This window comes from Myxocyprinus asiaticus, chromosome 28 (genome assembly GCF_019703515.2).
Source record: "Myxocyprinus asiaticus isolate MX2 ecotype Aquarium Trade chromosome 28, UBuf_Myxa_2, whole genome shotgun sequence".
Classification (NCBI taxonomy): Eukaryota; Metazoa; Chordata; class Actinopteri; order Cypriniformes; family Catostomidae; genus Myxocyprinus; species Myxocyprinus asiaticus.
Window position 1 is genome coordinate 36,761,153 of NC_059371.1, and position 19,527 is coordinate 36,780,679.

The 19,527-nt window shown below is 37.6% G+C and overlaps 1 protein-coding gene and 1 long non-coding RNA gene across 2 annotated transcripts; one reads left to right on the forward strand and one right to left on the reverse strand.

Moving 5' to 3' along the window:
• Positions 1-5,738: 5,738 nt before the first annotated feature.
• LOC127418860 (uncharacterized) lies at positions 5,739-9,020 on the reverse strand. The gene is made up of 3 exons (XR_007893553.1): positions 8,933-9,020; positions 6,317-6,416; positions 5,739-6,215 (listed from the first exon to the last, which is right to left on the reverse strand). It is a non-coding gene; the product is annotated as an uncharacterized LOC127418860 (long non-coding RNA).
• Positions 9,021-9,080: 60 nt separating this feature from the next.
• Positions 9,081-14,681, forward strand: LOC127418801 (E3 ubiquitin-protein ligase rnf146-like). The gene is given in 3 exon segments (XM_051659634.1): positions 9,081-9,275; positions 11,332-12,142; positions 12,144-14,681. Coding segments are annotated over 2 exon segments (1,119 nt in total). The 5' UTR covers positions 9,081-9,275; position 11,332; the 3' UTR covers positions 12,453-14,681.
• The last annotated feature ends 4,846 nt before the right edge of the window (positions 14,682-19,527 follow it).

A 19,527-nucleotide genomic window follows, 5' to 3' on the forward strand; every position in this document is an offset into this window, starting at 1 on the left:
GCCTGTCTCTATTTAATCATAATCTTAACAGTAATGGAAGAGATAAATCTTTATTTTATTTAAAGATTAACAACAGTAAAGGCTTTATATTTTACATGCATAATCTTGATGATTGCCTTCATTGCCTTAAGTTTATAGTTTGTCAGAGGATATTGCTTGAGACTTTTTAAACAAAAAAAAAATGTGTTTAAAAGTTTAGAGAATATGTATCAATCTCACAATAATCTAATAACATATAATCCCCTAAATATACACTAGTGTTATTGTTTACTGTGTAATCTACAACTGAGGTATGTTTAGCACTTGTAAATGGGCTCCCGCATAAACCTGCATTGCTGTCAGCTCATTCCTCTACTAGTGTAATTGCAGCAGGGATCCAGCTCCAATCTGTTTGTTTCAAATTTTATTGTATAAAATAGAATAACAATGACTGGGAAGATATTTGCTTCGTATGCAGACCCAAATAACTGGAGAAGATAAATGTTTAGTACTTTTATACCTGAGAGTCAGTGTGTGTGCGTTCACAATGCCCCAGTTTAGCTGCCTCCTCTTCTTCTACCGTTGATGCTATCTTATTGTTACCAGGTGGCTGCAAGTGATGGGTGCATTGAAAAACTGCTGACAATAAGGCACGGCTCAAAGAAATGAGGCCACACGAGAGGTTTGGTTCTGTCTGAAGGAGTAGAGGGTGAGAAAACCATGTTAGATGGTTTATCCCTTGAGGGAACATTCCAACGAGTTCCTGTGCTTTGGATGATGGTTCATAAACTACCATCGTCCTGGAGGGTTTGGGAAGTGGAAGCTGAAACAGTGCCAATAAATGAAAAAGTACGAATTAGAGGGAAGTTTGGTCAATCAGAAGGGTGAAATGGAGACTGATGGATCAAAGGGCAGGGCGCCATTCAGAATTGATATACTCAATTGGAAATGAAGTGGCAAATAGGATGCAGAATCAGAATTCAAATGTGAATTTAAGGAAGGGATGAAATTCAAAGAAATTCATAAAAATATTGCTAATGTAGTTGTTTAATAATACATTTCATTTTTCACTTTGAATTTAGGTTTTGGTATATACTTCGTTTTTACGCACACCTTCCGTGTAGAGTTGCCCACCTTGGGCATGTAAAAATCCTGGACACCATCATACAAGCAATTAAACATTTATTAAGACCATTTGATTCGGGGCCTGGGTAGCTCAGCGAGTATTGATGCTGACTACCACCCCTGGAGTCACGAGTTCGAATCCAGGGTGTGCTGAGTGACTCCAGCCAGGTCTCCTAAACAACCAAATTGGCCCTGTTGCGAGGGAGGGTAGAGTCAAATGGGGTAACCTCCTAGTGGTCGTGATTAGTGGTTCTCGCTCTCAATGGGGTGCGTGGTAAGCTGTGCATGGATCGCGGAGAGTAGCATGAGTCTTCACATGCTGCGAGTCTCCGCAGTGTCATGCACAATGAGCCACGTGATAAGATGCACGGATCAACTGTCTCAGAAGCAGAGGCAACTGAGACTTGTCCTCCGCCACCTGGATTGAGGTGAGTAACAGTGCCACCATGAAGACCTAATACATCAATAATTCAGAAACATGTTAAACTTACACACAATATTGCATCAAAAATAAGTTTAACATGTTTACTTATTCTGTCAATGAGCAAAAGTTACCCTTTAAAAAAGTAATAAGCAAAATTACAAGCTCTTAACAATATGGACTAACTACATTGAAATATATTTTTTAATATAACTATCAGCATTAAGCATAATTTGGATAGATAAAAACCATTATGTAAATAAATTAAAGACAGTTGTGAACAGCAGCAATTAACTAAACATCAAGCAACAAACAAGATGACGTGAAATGATGCAGAGAAAAATCTGCTGTATTGCCCTTTAATTTGGTTCATCTACACATTTGAACAAACAGATTCATTAAAATGAATCTGACTTCCCAGTGCTTTATATGAGGAAGACGACTGTTTTGGAGATCTTCGTATATATGAACCATCCAAATGAACTGATAAAGCTGTATAAAGCTCCTAGATCACATCTGATTTTCCACAACTCATGTTGTCTGCAGTTTTTTTTTCCTTCTGAATGTTCTTGGGCAGATATTTTATCAATGTTTTGTCTGCGGAACGATCCAGAAACACTTTAAACTGCAGTACAGCCCACTGAAGAGACTGTGTCTGTCCCTCACAGCCTCGTTGTCATTCCCATTAAAAATCAAAGATGGCGCTAGCGTGAATAAGGTCTATAGTGTGCATATAAACTTGTGCTCATATTTATAAATAAAACATCCAAATTCCAGGACATTTTGACAGATGGCTAAAAACCAGGACAAACCAGGGAAATCCTGGAAACTACTTCCATCTTGTGCACGGTCGAGCACGAGAAAAACGTCAGGACACGTAAAGACGCATACTGTGTATTCCCAGAGACTATTTAGCCTGAAACGGACCACTTATTGAAATTAATAGGAGAAATTGGAACACCCAATATGGCAGATGCACTGTAAAAGAAAGTCCTGCCTAACAGGCAAAAGAGCCAATCACCTTTTAGATACAGCCAACGCCTGTCAGCCAACTTGAGAACGCACATTCTCCAGCCTGAAAAATAGCATTTTTTAACTTGATCTGAATTACATCAACAACGTTTATAAGACCATTGTTGTTAGATTTGACTGCTAATTAAGTTAAATAAATAAAAATAAAGTTGTATAGTTGCCCAAGAGTGTTCCAATTGTGGACTAACTTGCCTTGTAAGAAACTTTGTTATTATTCAAAAAAAATAAGGCTAGTAGGCTGCACTGGAACAGTCCGTGCTTTTTAGCTGACTGTGAAATTTGCATCGCACGCAAACATGTAATCATATATACTGTATACAATATTATATTAAAAACATTCAATTTCACTTAAAGCTGTACTGTGTAAGATTTGTTTGGTTAAAAATGAACAAATTGCCATAATTGATTGAGTACATACAATCAATGTTCAAAACAATGCCCTTACCTTACCCCAATTCACTATGGTAAGCCTATAAAAATTGATTTGTATTTTGAGCCGTCGGGTTCGATTTGGCACGAAATCGCTGGCTTATGACGTTCATCTTTGCGTCATTATGTCATATCCGCACACACAGGAAAGAAGTACCGGCTGTCTCATGTTCCGGCAGGAGAAACTAACTATGCTGTTCAGCTCAGTTCAGTAACACTCACACAGTTCAGGACAGTATCGTTGCAGTCTAGATGGATGTTTATCTGTTACCCGTTTGGTGAAGTTGTTTACCTGCTTTAATGCTTGGATATGTTTTCTGGTAGGGCTGTTGAAGCTAATATTGCTTGTCATGCTTTTATGAATCGATCATTACTCGTGTGTTAACCGATCGCGTTGTATCCATGTTGTCCGGTGAAGTCACTGTGACATGTATAATATGTATGACTTCTGAAATTGACTTCTTGTCAATACGACGGTTTGACAGCACTAAACAGCACCCCTACTTCACACGGCTATGCCTTACACAGAACATCTGAAGAAGTGATGAATTTGAATTGCAATTCAGGACATTCCACTTCCTGTCATTCCAATTCAACATCCTGTGGGGTGGGGTAAAGAAACAGAGGGGTCATAGTGATGTGATCCTCATCATTGACACTAAAAGTTTTAGTGTGCTGACACACTGTGTTGCAAGTCTGAATAAATGATTGTGTAAAATGATCACTCATGGATTTCATGTGTATGGCACCCATGCATGGGAACGAACACACACGCTGAAGATTTTGTCACTACAACATAGTCAACCAAGTGTAACAAAGCCGCAGGGAATAAAGCATTCTTTTCTGTTCTAATTTAGGAATTCCTCTCATTTGATACCATGAATTAAACATGATTGCACATATCAAATGATTATCCTTGCATCGCAAGGCCATGCATATATATATATTTTTTTCCAACAAACACATCTAAAAAGAGTTTTTGCATTCACAATGTAACAGCACTCCCTTGAGTACTGATGTGAAAAATAACATCCAGCAACATGAGTTTTTACAGTGTAGTACAGAGACAAACAAGAAAACAGTTGGATTGCACTGTGTCTGGTGAATACAGTATCATTTTCCTGTAGCTCAACAAGTACCCATGTATCGGTAAAAAAAGAAAAAGTACAGGCCTGGCTTTAAAATGCACTGTAAACTGCTTTGGATAAAAACATCTGCCAAATGAGTCGGTGTACGATATAGTAAATAATGCAAAAACCTACAAGTATGCAGTGTGAATATCATGTTCTAGGATAAGGAGGACAGATCAGTTTAGAACTGCTCTGCCAACTTATAACTGAGATTAATGTAGTTCTGTTATCATAACTGGACAAATGCCAACATGAAAATCTGATTTGCTGTGCCAGGTGTTTTTGATCACAGTTTATAGAATAATGGCTGATACTAAGTGGGACTAGTATATAATCTGACCCACTTGCAACAAATAAAAAGAGAGTCTTTTTCTAGTTGAATTAGTTGTTTATGTAAACAGATTTACCTCTAATCCCCAAGGACAAGCATCTGTTTTCCTCATTTTGTAACAAAATTCTGCCATCTAGTGACACTTGAAAAAAACCCCACAACAAAATAGACTAACAATCATCATCATGCCTGTTTATACAAAAAAAATAAAATAAAAAAATAACTTTAGAAATGTGTAAACAATTTGTTGCATGTATGATAACAAACTATCAAATCATCCATTTAACCAACTTTACATTTTTCATCTTTATAAATAAATATTTTCATAATTTATCAATTGTCACTCACAATGAATCCACTCTTTAAAAAAATTGTTAAAAAATGTTTTAAAGGGATAGTTCACCCCAAAAATGAAAATTCTCTCATTTACTCACCATCATGCCATCCCAGATATATATGACTTTCTTTCTTCTGCAGAACACAAATGAAGATTTTTAGGAGAACATCTTAGCTCTGTAGGTCCATACAATGCAAGTGAATAGTGGCCAGAACTTTGAAGGTCCATAAAGCCTATAAAGGCAGCATAAAAGTAATCCATACGACTCCAGTGGTTAAATCCATGTTTTAAAATTCCCTTCAGAAGTGATATGATAGGTGTGGGTGAGAAACAGATCAATATTTATGTCAATATATATTTTTACTATAAATGTCCACTTTCACCAGCCTTCTTATGCACGTTCAAGAAAGGACTGAGTTCTTCTTCTGTTTTTTGCTGATTTGCATTCTTCATGCACATCACCACCTACTGAGCAGGTAGAAGGAAAAAAGGGAGGGATAAAGCAAAGGAAAATAATAAATAAATCATATTTTCACAACAGCCCAGTAGCAGTAAAGATATGCACCAAGAATGTGAATTGGCAAAAAAAAAAAACAAAAAACAGAACAGAACAAGAAAAACTGTTGTGAACGTGCATAGGAGGGCTGTTTAAATGTAGATTTATAGTAAAAAAAATAAAAATAAAAAAAAAAGGACTTAAAATTGATCTGTTTCTCACCCACACCTCTCATATCAATTCTGAAGAAATTGATTTAAACACAATTCATTATATTTGTATTTGTTAATATGTCACTGTGATCACCAATGTGTGATTGTGGTCTGAGTCTATGTAGACTGGTGGCTACAACTGTAAAATTTAGAGAGAGGAAAAGGATATTTGCCAATTGCCACCAATAATTTACAATCAGGTTTGGCTTAGATCATTTGTAGACTAGCAATGTGGAATATGGCATGATTATACAGTGGCACCTTTTGTCCTTTGTCTGGAATGACATATGAAAAGCACCTACAGTTGAAATCACAAGTGTTGACGTCAAGGAGAAGAGAAGAAAGTAGGAGATTAAATTTGGGTCACACGTGTTTATTTATCTTCATCAGACCACACAAAGAGATATTATGTGTCTTCACACACACACACACACACAGATGTTATGAGTGCGCCTTTGTCAAAAGCTTAAGAGAGAATGAATGCTTAAATACACAGTATTATGCATACTGTTGCAAAAACATGCAATGAACATAGAAGGTAGACTTGTGAACATTGCTGCAGGAAGACATTAGTGCCATTCCAAATACAGAGCTGTAACTTTCACCTCTCCCTAACTGTGAGCAGTGTCTAAACCAAGAACACAACATTAAATACAGTGTTCTCTACAAGTGGAAAACAATATGCCATCAAGTCCATGCCAGCAGAGGTCTCACAGTAGTATCCTAGAAAATACAGAAAAATAAAAATGGTTAAAAAAATAAAATAAAAATACATACAATGCACATGGCAGCATCACTGATATTTTGAACACTATTGGACAAACCTGCTTCTAGAAGAAGCCTTGAAAGCTGACATCACAGCTGGTGGTGTGAGGAAGGCCACTTTCTGGGTCTCGTAGATCAAAGCATGTCCTCAGATAAAATCTATGTAAAAACAAACACAACTCAAAGAAATATATATTGTAAGCTGACATTTCATTGCATACATATTAAAAAATTATAACCTTTCACATCCTATCCTTCTTTTTATACACTTTCAAAGCATGTGAATGTGAAGAGACTGTGAATGTTTTAGTTGAATTCTTTCATGTTGAAACCATTAAGTTATTCGTTTTACAAATAATGTATTGTAGAGCCATACAGTACATTATATGAAGTATGTTTGGTCTCAGACATTAATTCCATAAACCATTTGAATGTACCTCTTGGAGCATCACACACACACACACACACACACACACACACACACACACACACACACACACTTGATCTCAAACAAGCCACTTAGCTTTATTTTTCTAACAAAATAGCCTGTCTAAGCTGCCGACTCCACAAGTGTCACCCAAGTACCTCAAAATACAGTGGAATGTGTCAGTCGCTACCGGATGTGCCACACATTTTTGTGGCATCTACAGTGGCATATGCCACTAGTGACCAGAAATGCCACCAGATGAGCCACAAGATATAGCAGCACGTGCCAATGGCAACATAGAGTTATAAGTTTTAACCACTGCTGCATTTAGTGGCATGGCATCTTTGACCCCGTTTACACCTGGTATTAAAATGCGTTTCAGGTGATCCAATCAGATGTGATCGGCGCTAATTACAGATCTAAACGGTGTCTAAAACGTTTTGTGATCGAATCACAAAAACCACATACGAATGTTTGTCTTTTCTTTTTTTTCCTCCCCAATTTGGAATGCCCAATTCCCAATACACTCTAAATCCTCATGGTGGCGTAGTGACTCGCCTCAATCCAGGTGGCGGAGGACGAATCTCAGTTGTCTCCGTGTCTGAGATGTCAATCCGCGCATCTTATCACATGGCTTGTTGAGCGCGTTACAGAGGAGACGTAGCGTGCGTGGAGGCTTCACGCTATTCTCTGCGGCATCCACGCACAACTCACCACGTGCCCCACCGAGAGCGAGAACCACATTATAGCGACCACGAGGAGGTTACCCCATGTGACTCTACCCTCCCTAGCAACCAGGCCAATTTGGTTGCTTAGGAGACCTGGCTGGAGTCACTCAGCACACCCTGGATTCGAACTTGCGACTCCAGGGGTGATAGTCAGTGTCTTTACTCTTTAAAATCCATTAAGAACTTTGGCAGGATAGTGGCATATTTTAAAGAGCACCTATTATGGTTTTTAAACGTGCCTAATTTTGTTTTAAAGGTCTCATACAAAAGATTTACATGCATCCAAGGTCACAAAACACTTCAATTTGCTCATAATTTAAATGGCAGCATTACCTTTTTTCCCAGTGTCAAAAATGACTAGTTCTAAAGGATTCATTCTAAACTCCTCCTTTCAGAGAGCCTACTCTGCTCTGATTGGTCAGATGTCCCAGTCTGTTGTGATTGGTCTACCGCTTAGTGTAGTGTTTGAGGGCAGGTCAAAGCTGTTTGCGAGCAGCCTATGAAGACCTGTGGCGGGTTTTTTGTTACCAAATTACGTAGGTTAGTACAGGAAGTAAGTCTGGAATTACTAACGACTCGTTTCAGGTGTTTAGAATCGGTTCTTTCTTTTGGGAGTCAGTAACTCCATTTGTCGTGCACTTTGATTTTTGAAACTTTGCAGACTTTTTTACATTCACAAACAGTGCCACAAAATCACTGGCATGTGCCACAACTTCCAGTGGCACCTGCTACTCACAACTGGATGTGCCACAAAACCCAGAGGCATTTTTGGGTGAACTATCCCTTTAAGCAAGTAATAAAAATGTGTTAATTGTCCAGATAGTCCTGAACTGATTTTAAAGGGATCAAACACTGCAGGAGCTTTTATTGGAACAAAAAAAAAATAATAATAAATTCCCACTGTTATAGTTTTTTTTTTTTTTTTTTTTTTTTTTTTTGGTGCTAAATCACTGATGAATAACACTATTTTAAGTCCTGGTGTTTCTTAAAGAGGACATCCTTTCAATTATATTAGAAATATAATATAATAGGCCTATATTATATTATAACATACACCGGGGCTAGTTGTCACAATATTTATTCCACTGAATATTTGGCATGTAACCTGACATTTATGACAAAAAAATAAATACAAAATAAATAAAATAAACTCTTGTACTGAGAACAGTTAATCATTCGAATAAAAATCGACCTTTAATATGAAATATTAAATGTGTTCACTTGTTTACCCCACAGCAAGACCAAAACAATTGATTTTAGTTCATTAAAATTGGACAGAATTCACAAACAGGATCCTAAAAACAGACGGTGTCAAATATGTTTGAAACCAACAAACTTACAATAAACAAGCATTTTAGCTCAAAATCTTACATTCAGATAGGCCAAAGTTACTTTTTTATTTTTTTATATATATTTTTTTTTATTTTTTTTTTTTTTATTTTTTTTTGCATCAGATAATATTATTTACCTAGAATTTTATGCATCAAACATTATAATAATGTAAACATAAATGTCCAAACCTTATTTGCTATGTGGATTTGTATCCGTAAAACGCTGGCATTTGTTCTCAGCGAGTTAAACGGTAGAGCACGACTAGTGTGATCTGATGACACGAGACACTCTTATTTTTGAACGGATCTGCGCAAGTCTTGCGCAGAGTGGAAGTACTCGAACACACCAGCAGCGGTCTGATTAAAGAGGAGCCGTGAAAACATTATTGTGTTCATCAGTGTCGAGCAACTTCACTTTTTACCGATCAATCTACATCAATAAACGAACAATGATCGATCATCCGGTGACCAGCAGATGAGCCAAATCTGATCGTCGCTGAAAGAAAGAGGCGAAAGTTGTGATTTTTGACAAGTGAGTGAACGAAAAGACATTGAAAAACAAGACGCAGCATGCGTCATTGAAAATGTCAGTATATGTTTTCATAACGCACATGATAATGTTAATATCTCACATGTCTCTAGTTTATATTTCGACAATTTTAAGAGTTCAGAGAGTGAGTCTGATTGTGAAATCACGCTGTTTTTGTTGTGTTTTGGTCATGGGTGTTGTCCTGTGTATAGGCCTCAGTGTGATCTCTCTAGAAATGTCATCTTAACGCCTAAAAAGCCTCATGAATGTTATTTAAGAAATGCATATCGTTAGGCAATGTGTTAAAATATTAGATGCATGCAAAAATAGATATTGTTTGTGTTAAAAGGTTTGGGCCTGTATTAGTGCTTGATAATAACACACGAAAAAAAATATAAATAATCAGCATGTAGCCTAAAGTTTACTTGATGGGTAATAGCTATGTTTATTTTAAAATAAATATTTATTTTATATTTAAATTTTATATATATATATATATATATAATTCTATTATCTAAAATTGTCAATTATATTAAATTATTATATTTCTGTAAATAAATGTAGAACATTTTACTAACTTGTAATGGGAAATATTTATGTGATGCAAAACTTTTATTATTATTTTTATTATAAAATGTATTATTGTTATTATTATTATTATTATTATGGTCTCAGCTAGTTTCTTTTGCAGTCCTGACATGTTTTTTTTTTTTTTTTTTTTTTTGAGCTTCTGTTTCTAAACTTCTAAAATTAATGTCTGAAATTCATGTGTATTCTGCACTATTAGTGTCATAAAAATGTCCCATAAACGGTTTGGCTGTAAAGGATTTGGGTCATGTTATATTTAGCTTGTCATTTCTGCCTCTGATTTGAGCTGGTTGATATTATGAGCATGTTATAAGGGCTGTCCTGTGAAAGCAGTGGGTTTTATTGATTTTGTAATTATTAGTTTTTATATTATGTATTTAATTATATATTTTTATGGGGGCCTGGGTAGCTCAGCGAGTAAAGACGCTGACCACCACCCCTGGAGTCGTGAGTTTGAATCCAGGGCGTGCTGAGTGACTTCAGACAGGTCTCCTAAGCAACCAAATTGGCCCGGTTGCTAGGGAGGGTAGAGTCACATGGGGTAACCTCCTCATGGTCGCTATAATGTGTGGTTCTCGCTCTCGGTGGGGCACGTGGTGAGTTGTGTGTGGATGCCGCAGAGAATAGTGTGAAGCCTCCACATGCGCTACGTCTCTGCGGTAACGCGCTCAACAAGCCACAAGATAAAATGTGCGGATTGACATCTCAGACGTGGAGATTCGTACTCCACCACCCGGATTGTGGTGTGTCACTATGCCACCACGAGGACTTAGAGGGAATTGGGCATTCCAAATTGGGGAGATAAAGGGGAGAAAAAAAAGGTTCCTTTTTTTGATATGTTGAGGTACACAAAGAATTAAGTTTAAAACAATTAAACATGAAAATAGCCTGTACAGTGTTGTAGTTGTTCTACCTCTCATCTATACTTCTGGTTTCACTTTGTCGCATGCTTTGAATTGTTCACAGAAATTAAAATGCAAGCATCTGTTTTTGATAGCATTCACAGATATTTTCATGAATAGCTCTCTTTCTTGTAAAATTTGAGTAGTTCTTGTCTGAGAGACTAGAAATGTAAGAAGCGCTTAAATCAGAACAACAATGAACAAAGATTTCAAGCAACTGCTGTTTACTCATGACTTTTTGAGACTTGGGCAACATGGTACGGAAAACAGTGCCCCATTTGTTTGCTACATCTGCGTATTTACAATTGAAAGCATAGTTTACCCAAAAATGACAATTCTGTCATCATGTACTCATCCTGCTGTTGTTCCACCCAAAAATAGATGACTTTCTTCCATGGAACACAAAAAGAAATGTTGGGCAGAATGTCTCAGTCACTATTCACTTTCACTGCAACTTTTTTTCCCCATACAATAAAGGTGAAAGGTGACAAAAGCCCTTTAAGTCGTTTGAGCATTCCCTCCATGCTTTCTTCAAGTAAAATCTTCAAGTGTTTTTGTTTTCTTCACAGCATGGCTAGCTGCGGCGAGGTAAATGTTTCCGTGGACACCCTGACTTCAGGCAAGAAGGTGAGTGGGGATTCTGTTACGGATGGAAGTCCGTCGCCTTCGTCTCCTTCCCTTCCCGTTCCGGAATGTGCTATCTGCTTGCAGAGCTGCGTCCACCCAGTATGTCTGCCATGCCATCATATTTTTTGCTTCCTCTGCGTCAAGGGAGCTTCCTGGCACAGCAAACGCTGCGCCCTCTGTAGACAGGAAGTACCTGAGGATTTCCTGGAACGGCCCACTTTGCTTTCGCCTGAAGAGCTGAAGGCTTCGGCAACAGGTGGGCGTGGTACGGGGGCCAGTGGCCACGCGTGGTACTACGAAGGACGTAACGGCTGGTGGCAATACGACGAGCGGACTAGCCGAGAACTAGAGGATGCTTTTAGCAAGGGCAAAAAGAGCGCAGAGATGCTAATCGCCGGCTTCCTCTATGTAGCCGACCTGGAGAACATGGTGCAGTACAGGAGGAACGAACATGGACGTAGGCGTAGGATGAAGAGAGATGTGGTGGACATTCCTAAGAAAGGTGTGGCTGGACTTAGACTCGATCCAGATCCCAGCTCAGGGGTAGGATCGGGAACAGTACCTGTTGGAGTGGCTGCAGTTGCAGATTTAAGCACGAGTGTGGACGGAGCCGTGGTTGAACGAGAAAGCTTGGCAGATGGAGCGGACACTAGCGCCAACGGAGGGCGTCCTCAAGGCGTCTTTGCGCCTGCTCCCGTAAGACCATCAACCGTCTTGGGTGGTCACCTGTCTGGCCCTGCGGCATCCTCCGAGTGGCATTCAACTTGTTCAGGCACTCGCACAACTGAATATCAACTCCGTCGAGCCTGGAACAGACGAAGATGATGTCGATGACGAAGACGACTCTGTTACTCCGGATGCCTCAGGATATGAATCCGAATCCGGCACAAGCGAGGATGAAGACGAGTCCGTTGGGGACGAAGGTGGAGTCGATAGCGTGGAAAGCTCCCGGGGTAGGCATAGACTGCAGCATTTGGACAGACCGCCCCCTGGTGGTGGCCCTGCACATAGCAGCGATCGTTCTGGGTGCCCTGATGGTCAGTGCACCGTTACGAAGGTCTGACCCCTGCACAACCACTGGACTCCTACCCAACAACCGCAACCGCTGAGTATTTCTAAACCAATCTCTGAAATGCAAAAAATTACATGAATGAACCATTCAAATCTGATTCGCAGATTAGGATAGGGTGGAGACTTGGTACAGATGGTTTCAGTGTAAGAATAGTACTTGTATTTCTCAGTCTTAGGAGAATGTACCAGGGCTGTGCTCTTTGAATAGAAATTACAGGCAAAACTTCAATAAAACTTGCTTTTTATCATACCTATAATCTTTAGAATTAGTCCAGACAGTCCATTGTCAAGGTTTCCTTTAAAAACTGAGTATTGCCAATAAAAGCTGATAATTTGCTAGCATTGCGTGATGGTAAAACCTGTACTCGGTTAATATCACAATGTACACCAACCAGTGTGCTATGCAATTTATAACAATATGTACGCCAAGCGTTAATGAAGACAAACCTATTTGAGTGAATTTCATGAAAACATGTCCAGGTCACATTTAACCCCAACATCAGGATATTATGTTTATCTTATTTTTTAGGATCATTTTAATTAAGAATATTTTTAGGATCATTAAGAGATTTTGCATTGTGATTATTTTCTCATTATTCACATTATAGTTCACGTTATTCTCAATGTTTATGTTCTTTAGATTCACATTATGTTACTGTAATACTTTAATACTTTATTTAAGATTCCTCATTTAAAATTCTTTATTGGATTATAGTAAAAATGTTAGAAATACAATGGTTTTATTTTTAAAATTCAAGGCCATGATTATGGATAAATATTACCCCCAATGTATCAATACTCAATTTAAATAATACATGATATTATTTTGCAATACAGAAACAAGCATTTGATTATTCATTTTGTTATGAAAATAATATCTTAATGCAAAACGTTGTAATGGTCAGAACAATTTTATGACCATTTACCATTTTAATGGTCCTCAAATATAAAATTTCGGTAACACTTTACAATAAGGTTCCATTTGTTAACATTAATTAACAACATTAGTTAACATGAAAAAACAATGAAAAATACTTTTACAGCATTTGTTAATATTAGTTAATTTCAACATACTAATACATTTTTTAAATCAAAAGTTGTATATGTTTACATTAATTCACTATGAACTAATAATGAGGTTGATGTTCATTGTTTGTTAATGATACCTAATGCATTAACAAATGTTAACGAATGGAACCATATTGTAAAGTGTTACCAAAATGTCTTATTTATTCCTCATGATTTGGTGGTGAAATGTGACCCAGACATGTTCTTGACAAGTTTAATGAGAATCATGAGATTTTTTTTTAATATATATTTCCATTAGGAGATTTCATTATGTCTAACGAGACTCACAGTAATTAAATTAATGTACTGTGGCGTAATAAACTTAATCTCTTAATAAAATACGCCATATCAGTTTTATATAGAGGATTCTGCCATGGCGTCAGAAAATAATGAGCCACTTACACTATTTTAGTATGATAAAATGAAACTACATCTTTGAGGAAAATTGTACACATTGAATCTGGTTTCATTGGTTGAATATCACATTTACGCTGCAGATACGCAATCAAAATAAGACTTTATATTTAAGTTCTTTGTGATCCGTCATTTTCATTTGATTGTAAAATTACATTTCTAGATCTATAAGTGGTGAGATCCTAAAGAACCAAGGTTTTATTGTAGTTTTGCCAAAGATTCCTCTTCAACTCATTCTTGTTATCAGAAAACGACCCTTCATTTACTGTTTTCTTTTTCTTTTTTATGTGAGGTTTAAAATCAAAACTCTTAAAGGTGTGTGTGTGCATTTGCGGATATTTTAAACATCTTGTCTTTATTCTATCTGTCTCATCTTGGTGTGCTTATCTGTTTCATGATTTTGCATGTGTTGCTGTGAGCGATAGAAGGAGCCCTGGACTACGACAAACTTTAGGAAAGGGGCGAGTTTTATCAGATGTTGTAATTGTAGTGTAGCCCTCAGACTGCTACAAACAGCACGAGAGTGGTTTTCAAGCATAAGAGTCAGTTTTGATGTTTTTTGAAGTTTTAATGTTAATTTCAATCATGCTAATTCTCATATTCGTTCAGGTTCTTTGTTGTCAATGAAACAAATTGAAAACTAAAATCGAGAATAACTTCTTTTGGTGTATTTTTGTTTTTAACGTGTTGTTTTGTTACCAGTTTTATCTGAAAAATAAAGTGTTGTCTGTTTATTGTCTGAGATGTGTATTTGATGTTTAAAAGATTCAGTATCATAGTGGAATCAAAATTGAACCCATTTACTTTCTATAAACGATTAATCGGTGCATGTTATTCCAAAGAAAACAATGTTTGTCTTTGTCCCCTTCAGCCACATATTCAGACCATATTTAGACCACTTTTCTCCATCCAGTCACGACCCGATGAATGAAATCAAATCCTGCCCTACATTTTTTTTTCTCTCATTGAAAATTCTGTTTCACTCAGAAATGCGCCATATTACACAAGTAAAATGGGTTATGAATGCCATTTCATGTTGACTTTAAAGAATGTTTGTTTCAGTAGTTTTCGCCCACTGATATTTCAACCCAGTCTCATGATAAGTCATAATAATAGTACAAGATGGCAAAATCAGGTTATTCTCTGCTTTTGACATCATAAGATAAACAGACTTTGGATAAGCTGGTAAGAATGCTGAGATAGGTGTTTACTTGCAATGCAAAGTAGTGGCAATGGGCAAAAATCTACCTGTTTCGATCGGTTTCAGCTTAACTGCTTAACACCTTACCTGGCTAAAGGAAAACCGAATTTTATGACCTTAAGGCCAAAGTATACTTCTGATTGCGCACAGTTTGCATGAAGCAAATTTCATCATCAGCACAGTCTCGCATACTGTCCGCATGCGGCCTAGATTTTCTCAGATTTTCATGCAAACAATCCTCGTCTGTGAACATCGCCAGCGCATACACCTTCCTTTGACTGTACTGAGCGAGTATCACAAAACAGTCGTAGTGTACGAGTCAAACATATTCGTATTCGCTTGTGTTCAAAAGACTATACTTTGAAAGCTTGAGTGCTCGGCCGTGTGCAAGAAGTGCATTTACACATTGTCGGCTTATTAAGCATCACTGATTCAACCAATGGTGTGAGTTTGTGGCGGGACTGTATCTGACCAATGACAGACAGGATGAGTGTTTGGGAAACTTGTTCCAAGACATTAATACATTTCGTCAATGTTTTTGCAATAACGTTTGGTGACGCTAGTGGCATAGAAATTAGGCTCATCAGCTTGAAGTAACCCAGTCCAAATTTGTATGTTCTGTGCTGTAAATCCAAAACACAAATGTAGCTGATGCGATAAGAATTAACATTCGCTGTGCATGTCTGTCTGTACCATGTGAAAGATAATGATTGTGACGAATATAGTGACATAGAATATAGCCGAGACTGTCAGGGGTCACACAACCTCGGTTGTGGGTGTTTTATGGCAAGGCTTCCATGCTATATTACAAACAGTGAGGAGTTCGAGCTCATGACCCTCCCAGTGGCACTCCAGTAAACTCGTTAATTTCAGTTCCCCTATGACCCAAATGACATACCCTTCCTCATCCACAAGATGGATATCCATCATCACATCTCTAAACCTCCACTACAGGGGTGCATAGATTTGGGGTCTACGATAGCATCTAACTCTTGGAATAGCTTTGGGAATGTTTGTATAGCCGCTGTCCACCTTCCCAGCCTCTGCCAAACTTGCCGTCCTGATATTTCACAACATAATTTGCGCCTGTATGGTCCTACTGTGAAGACTGAATATTTATACACTGTGCGTGTGTATTTCAGGACAGTGACAGGTCTCGAGCTGACATTGTTCGACAAACATGTTGTTGCTGCTGCCAGGATGACCTCATTCTGTGACACTTGGAATTAATGTCTGTGTAATCATTTATAACTTTCATATGACACCTCCTCAACCAATGACATCTCAGCTCATTTTCTGCTGTGCTCTAGTCACGGCGCCGGCTAGTATGCATGGGTCATTTCCCAGGATCAGATCACAGTCTGATTTTTAATCAGTCAACGTTTTTAAAGGCACAATTCACAGAGACATTACCCTGGGAATAAGTTGATTACATGCGTGATTATACACCAGTTATTCTTAAGCTGACAATATGTGTGAATTCATGTATTGTAGATGTCTTAAATGGTGTTCTTATCATTTGAAAGGTCATGAACAGTTTTAAGGTGATGTAATTGTGTTGATGTAAATACTTTCTCCTGTCCCAGCTTCATTTGCAAGGGACAACTAAAATTAAGCCATTCATAATTTGAACAATGCTCTGTTTTAACATACCAAACGCTGAGCGTGTTTACATGCACGTTCTTACACTGATTATTCTTAAGCCAACATGTGTGGTCATGGAACACATTTAGAGGATTTCCTTTATCGGTGTAGGGTCAAAAACAGCTTATGAATAAACTGATCGACGCGGGTAGATTTTTGCCCATTACCCCGTTTCCATTCCACATGTACACACCTTTACCAGCTTATCCGATGTACACAAGACTTGTGGGCATGCCTCTTCACAGTTTGACGTCCAAAGCAGAGAATAACACGATTATTTCAAATCAAATGAAAAGCAGTTTATTGCTTTGTCATACTTTTTAAGTAAGCTGATTCTTGGGAGTTTTCAGCACATTGCTATGTATGTAAACAGGCTCAGTGACTCAACCAGTCATGTTATTTTGGGGCAGGACTAATTTTTTGTCCAGTGGCAGATGGGTGAGTGTTTTGGGAAACCTGTTTGAAAATAGTCATGTTTTTAAATTTTGTTTTATGGCACAAAAATGACACGCTTCATCTTTTGGCAAAACCTGCCAGTTACTCCAATTTCGCTGTGCATATAAACAGCTATATCTGCATTCTCTCAGCCTATCCAGTGTGCACATGTCTGTTTAAGTTTTGACGTCAAGATCATTTCAATTTCTCTAAGCCATTCTTTTTGCTTGTTAGGTTTTATTTTGAGTTGATCCATGATAGATAGGAGCAGGGTATGAAAAGGCGTCATTTACAGGTGGGACGGGTGGTACATGTCCCTACCGCTTTTTGCCTTTGCCAAATTTGTCCCCACCACTTTTTGAAATAGCTTTTGTCTGGTAAGTGTCTAATACAGAAGAAACATTTCCAGTTCTTGAGCAGGAGTTTCCATTTCATTAGTGTGTGTTATTATAAGTGACGATCCAGCACTGGAGTCGTTATAATGAGTGCCCTTTGCGGCTGTTATGAGTGCCGTTGATAGTGGGCGGCGATGTTTTTGGATGCATCCAGACACGTGCTCTACTCGGTCTGCTGTTGAGCAACTCATGCTCCTTCCAGTAAAGTTGCAAAGAAAAATGCATACAGATCTGTCCCCACTCATGATATACATCCACATACAGATGCAATATTCATTTATCAATATAAAGCATTATATTAGGGCGGATTAGAACCTGAAACTCCTTGTACTAGAGGCAAAAATTTTACAATGAAAACAACCAGTCATTCTGGCTGAAGTTATGATGATCAATGAATTTATTCACTGACAAATAAAATCCCAAACTTACAGTGTTGGATGCATGGATGAAGTTATCAAATTATATGAAACATGTATTGTAGCACTTTTATTGGTTATCAAGAATGACTATTTGTTGTAGCGCTTCTATTGGTTATCAAGAATGACTTTATATCATGTTTACATTTTTTTTATTTTTTTATTATTCATCTATTGCACAAGAGCAAAAAAAAATAAATAATTTTTTTTTTACAGGTGCAGGGTTGGTGGCTATTTCAAACAAATTCTTGCTCGTGCTCCATGCGGCGGAAAAAAAACACTCTTATGCGAAATGTCTGAGCAACGAAATCAAAGTGTAATCTGTAAAATGGTAAAAATAGCCTATGACAACGGAGCGGGATGGAAAAATCTGCGTAGACCTCTACCTTTGGGCTTTGGCGGGTGGGAATGGGACAAAATGTAAAAGTTGCGGGCAGGAGTGGGACAAAATCTTGCGGAAGCTGGTCTGAAAAATCCATCCCACACAAACCTCTACTTTACACGTAACAAGACAGTTCTGAGGTGAAATGTCAGTGGTGTGGCGCTGAAAGAGACTTAAATATTCTCCCAAACAGATTGTTTTTTAAGGTTAATGGTCTTTTGAGCATTTTTATTTAAAATCAACAAAACCTACCTTCCAACCCTAACCTTAAACTTAACTTATAGTGTCATGAAAACAAATGTGAGATGAATTACACAATTCCTGAAGCAACCAGGTCATTTTGTGGTGCTTTTATGCCATTTTTAGCTAACATGTCGACGCGCATGCTCTTCAGGACTCGTACGCTGGTCCTTTGCGTTGCAAGTGCAACACTCTTATCAGTTAAGAGTGCAAGTCGATTGCGCTTGAATAAGCTTGTAAATGTTGTTGGTTCTGTAATGCAAATGTAAAAATGAATCGCCTTGCAAGTCATACACTATAGTAGAGGTTTGATGTCAAGATAGTAACCAAGACAGAGATTAGAGTGCAACAAGAATATATACTTAAAAAAAAATTGGTTGCAGTAGAGCACTTACAATAGAAGTTAATAGGGCCAGTCCATAAACATTAAAATACACTGTTTCAAAAGTAATGCTACAAAATGGAAACATTATGTTAATGTTATGTTTTTGTAAGTAAATCACTTTCTAACCTTTATCAAACAACTTTGTCATGATGACACAACGTCAGTAAAGCCAGTAATCTGGGAAATGGTGTAAATTGGTAACTCTTTGAGTTGATCACACTAACATCATGTTAACACATATATTGTTCTTGTGTTGTGGCTATACTTTTGAAACAATGTGAATTTTAATGTTTATGGACTGGCCTCATTCAATTCTATTGTTACTGTAATCTTGATTTTTGCTCTTTTGTCCCTAATAATTCCCATACTCCCATTGGTATTTTTTCATAATTTTTATGACTTATGTGTGTATTGGATATTTGACAGCAGCTTTGAATATGTGTCATCCAATCATATATTAGAGCCTCTATATGGGCTCTAATAGAGA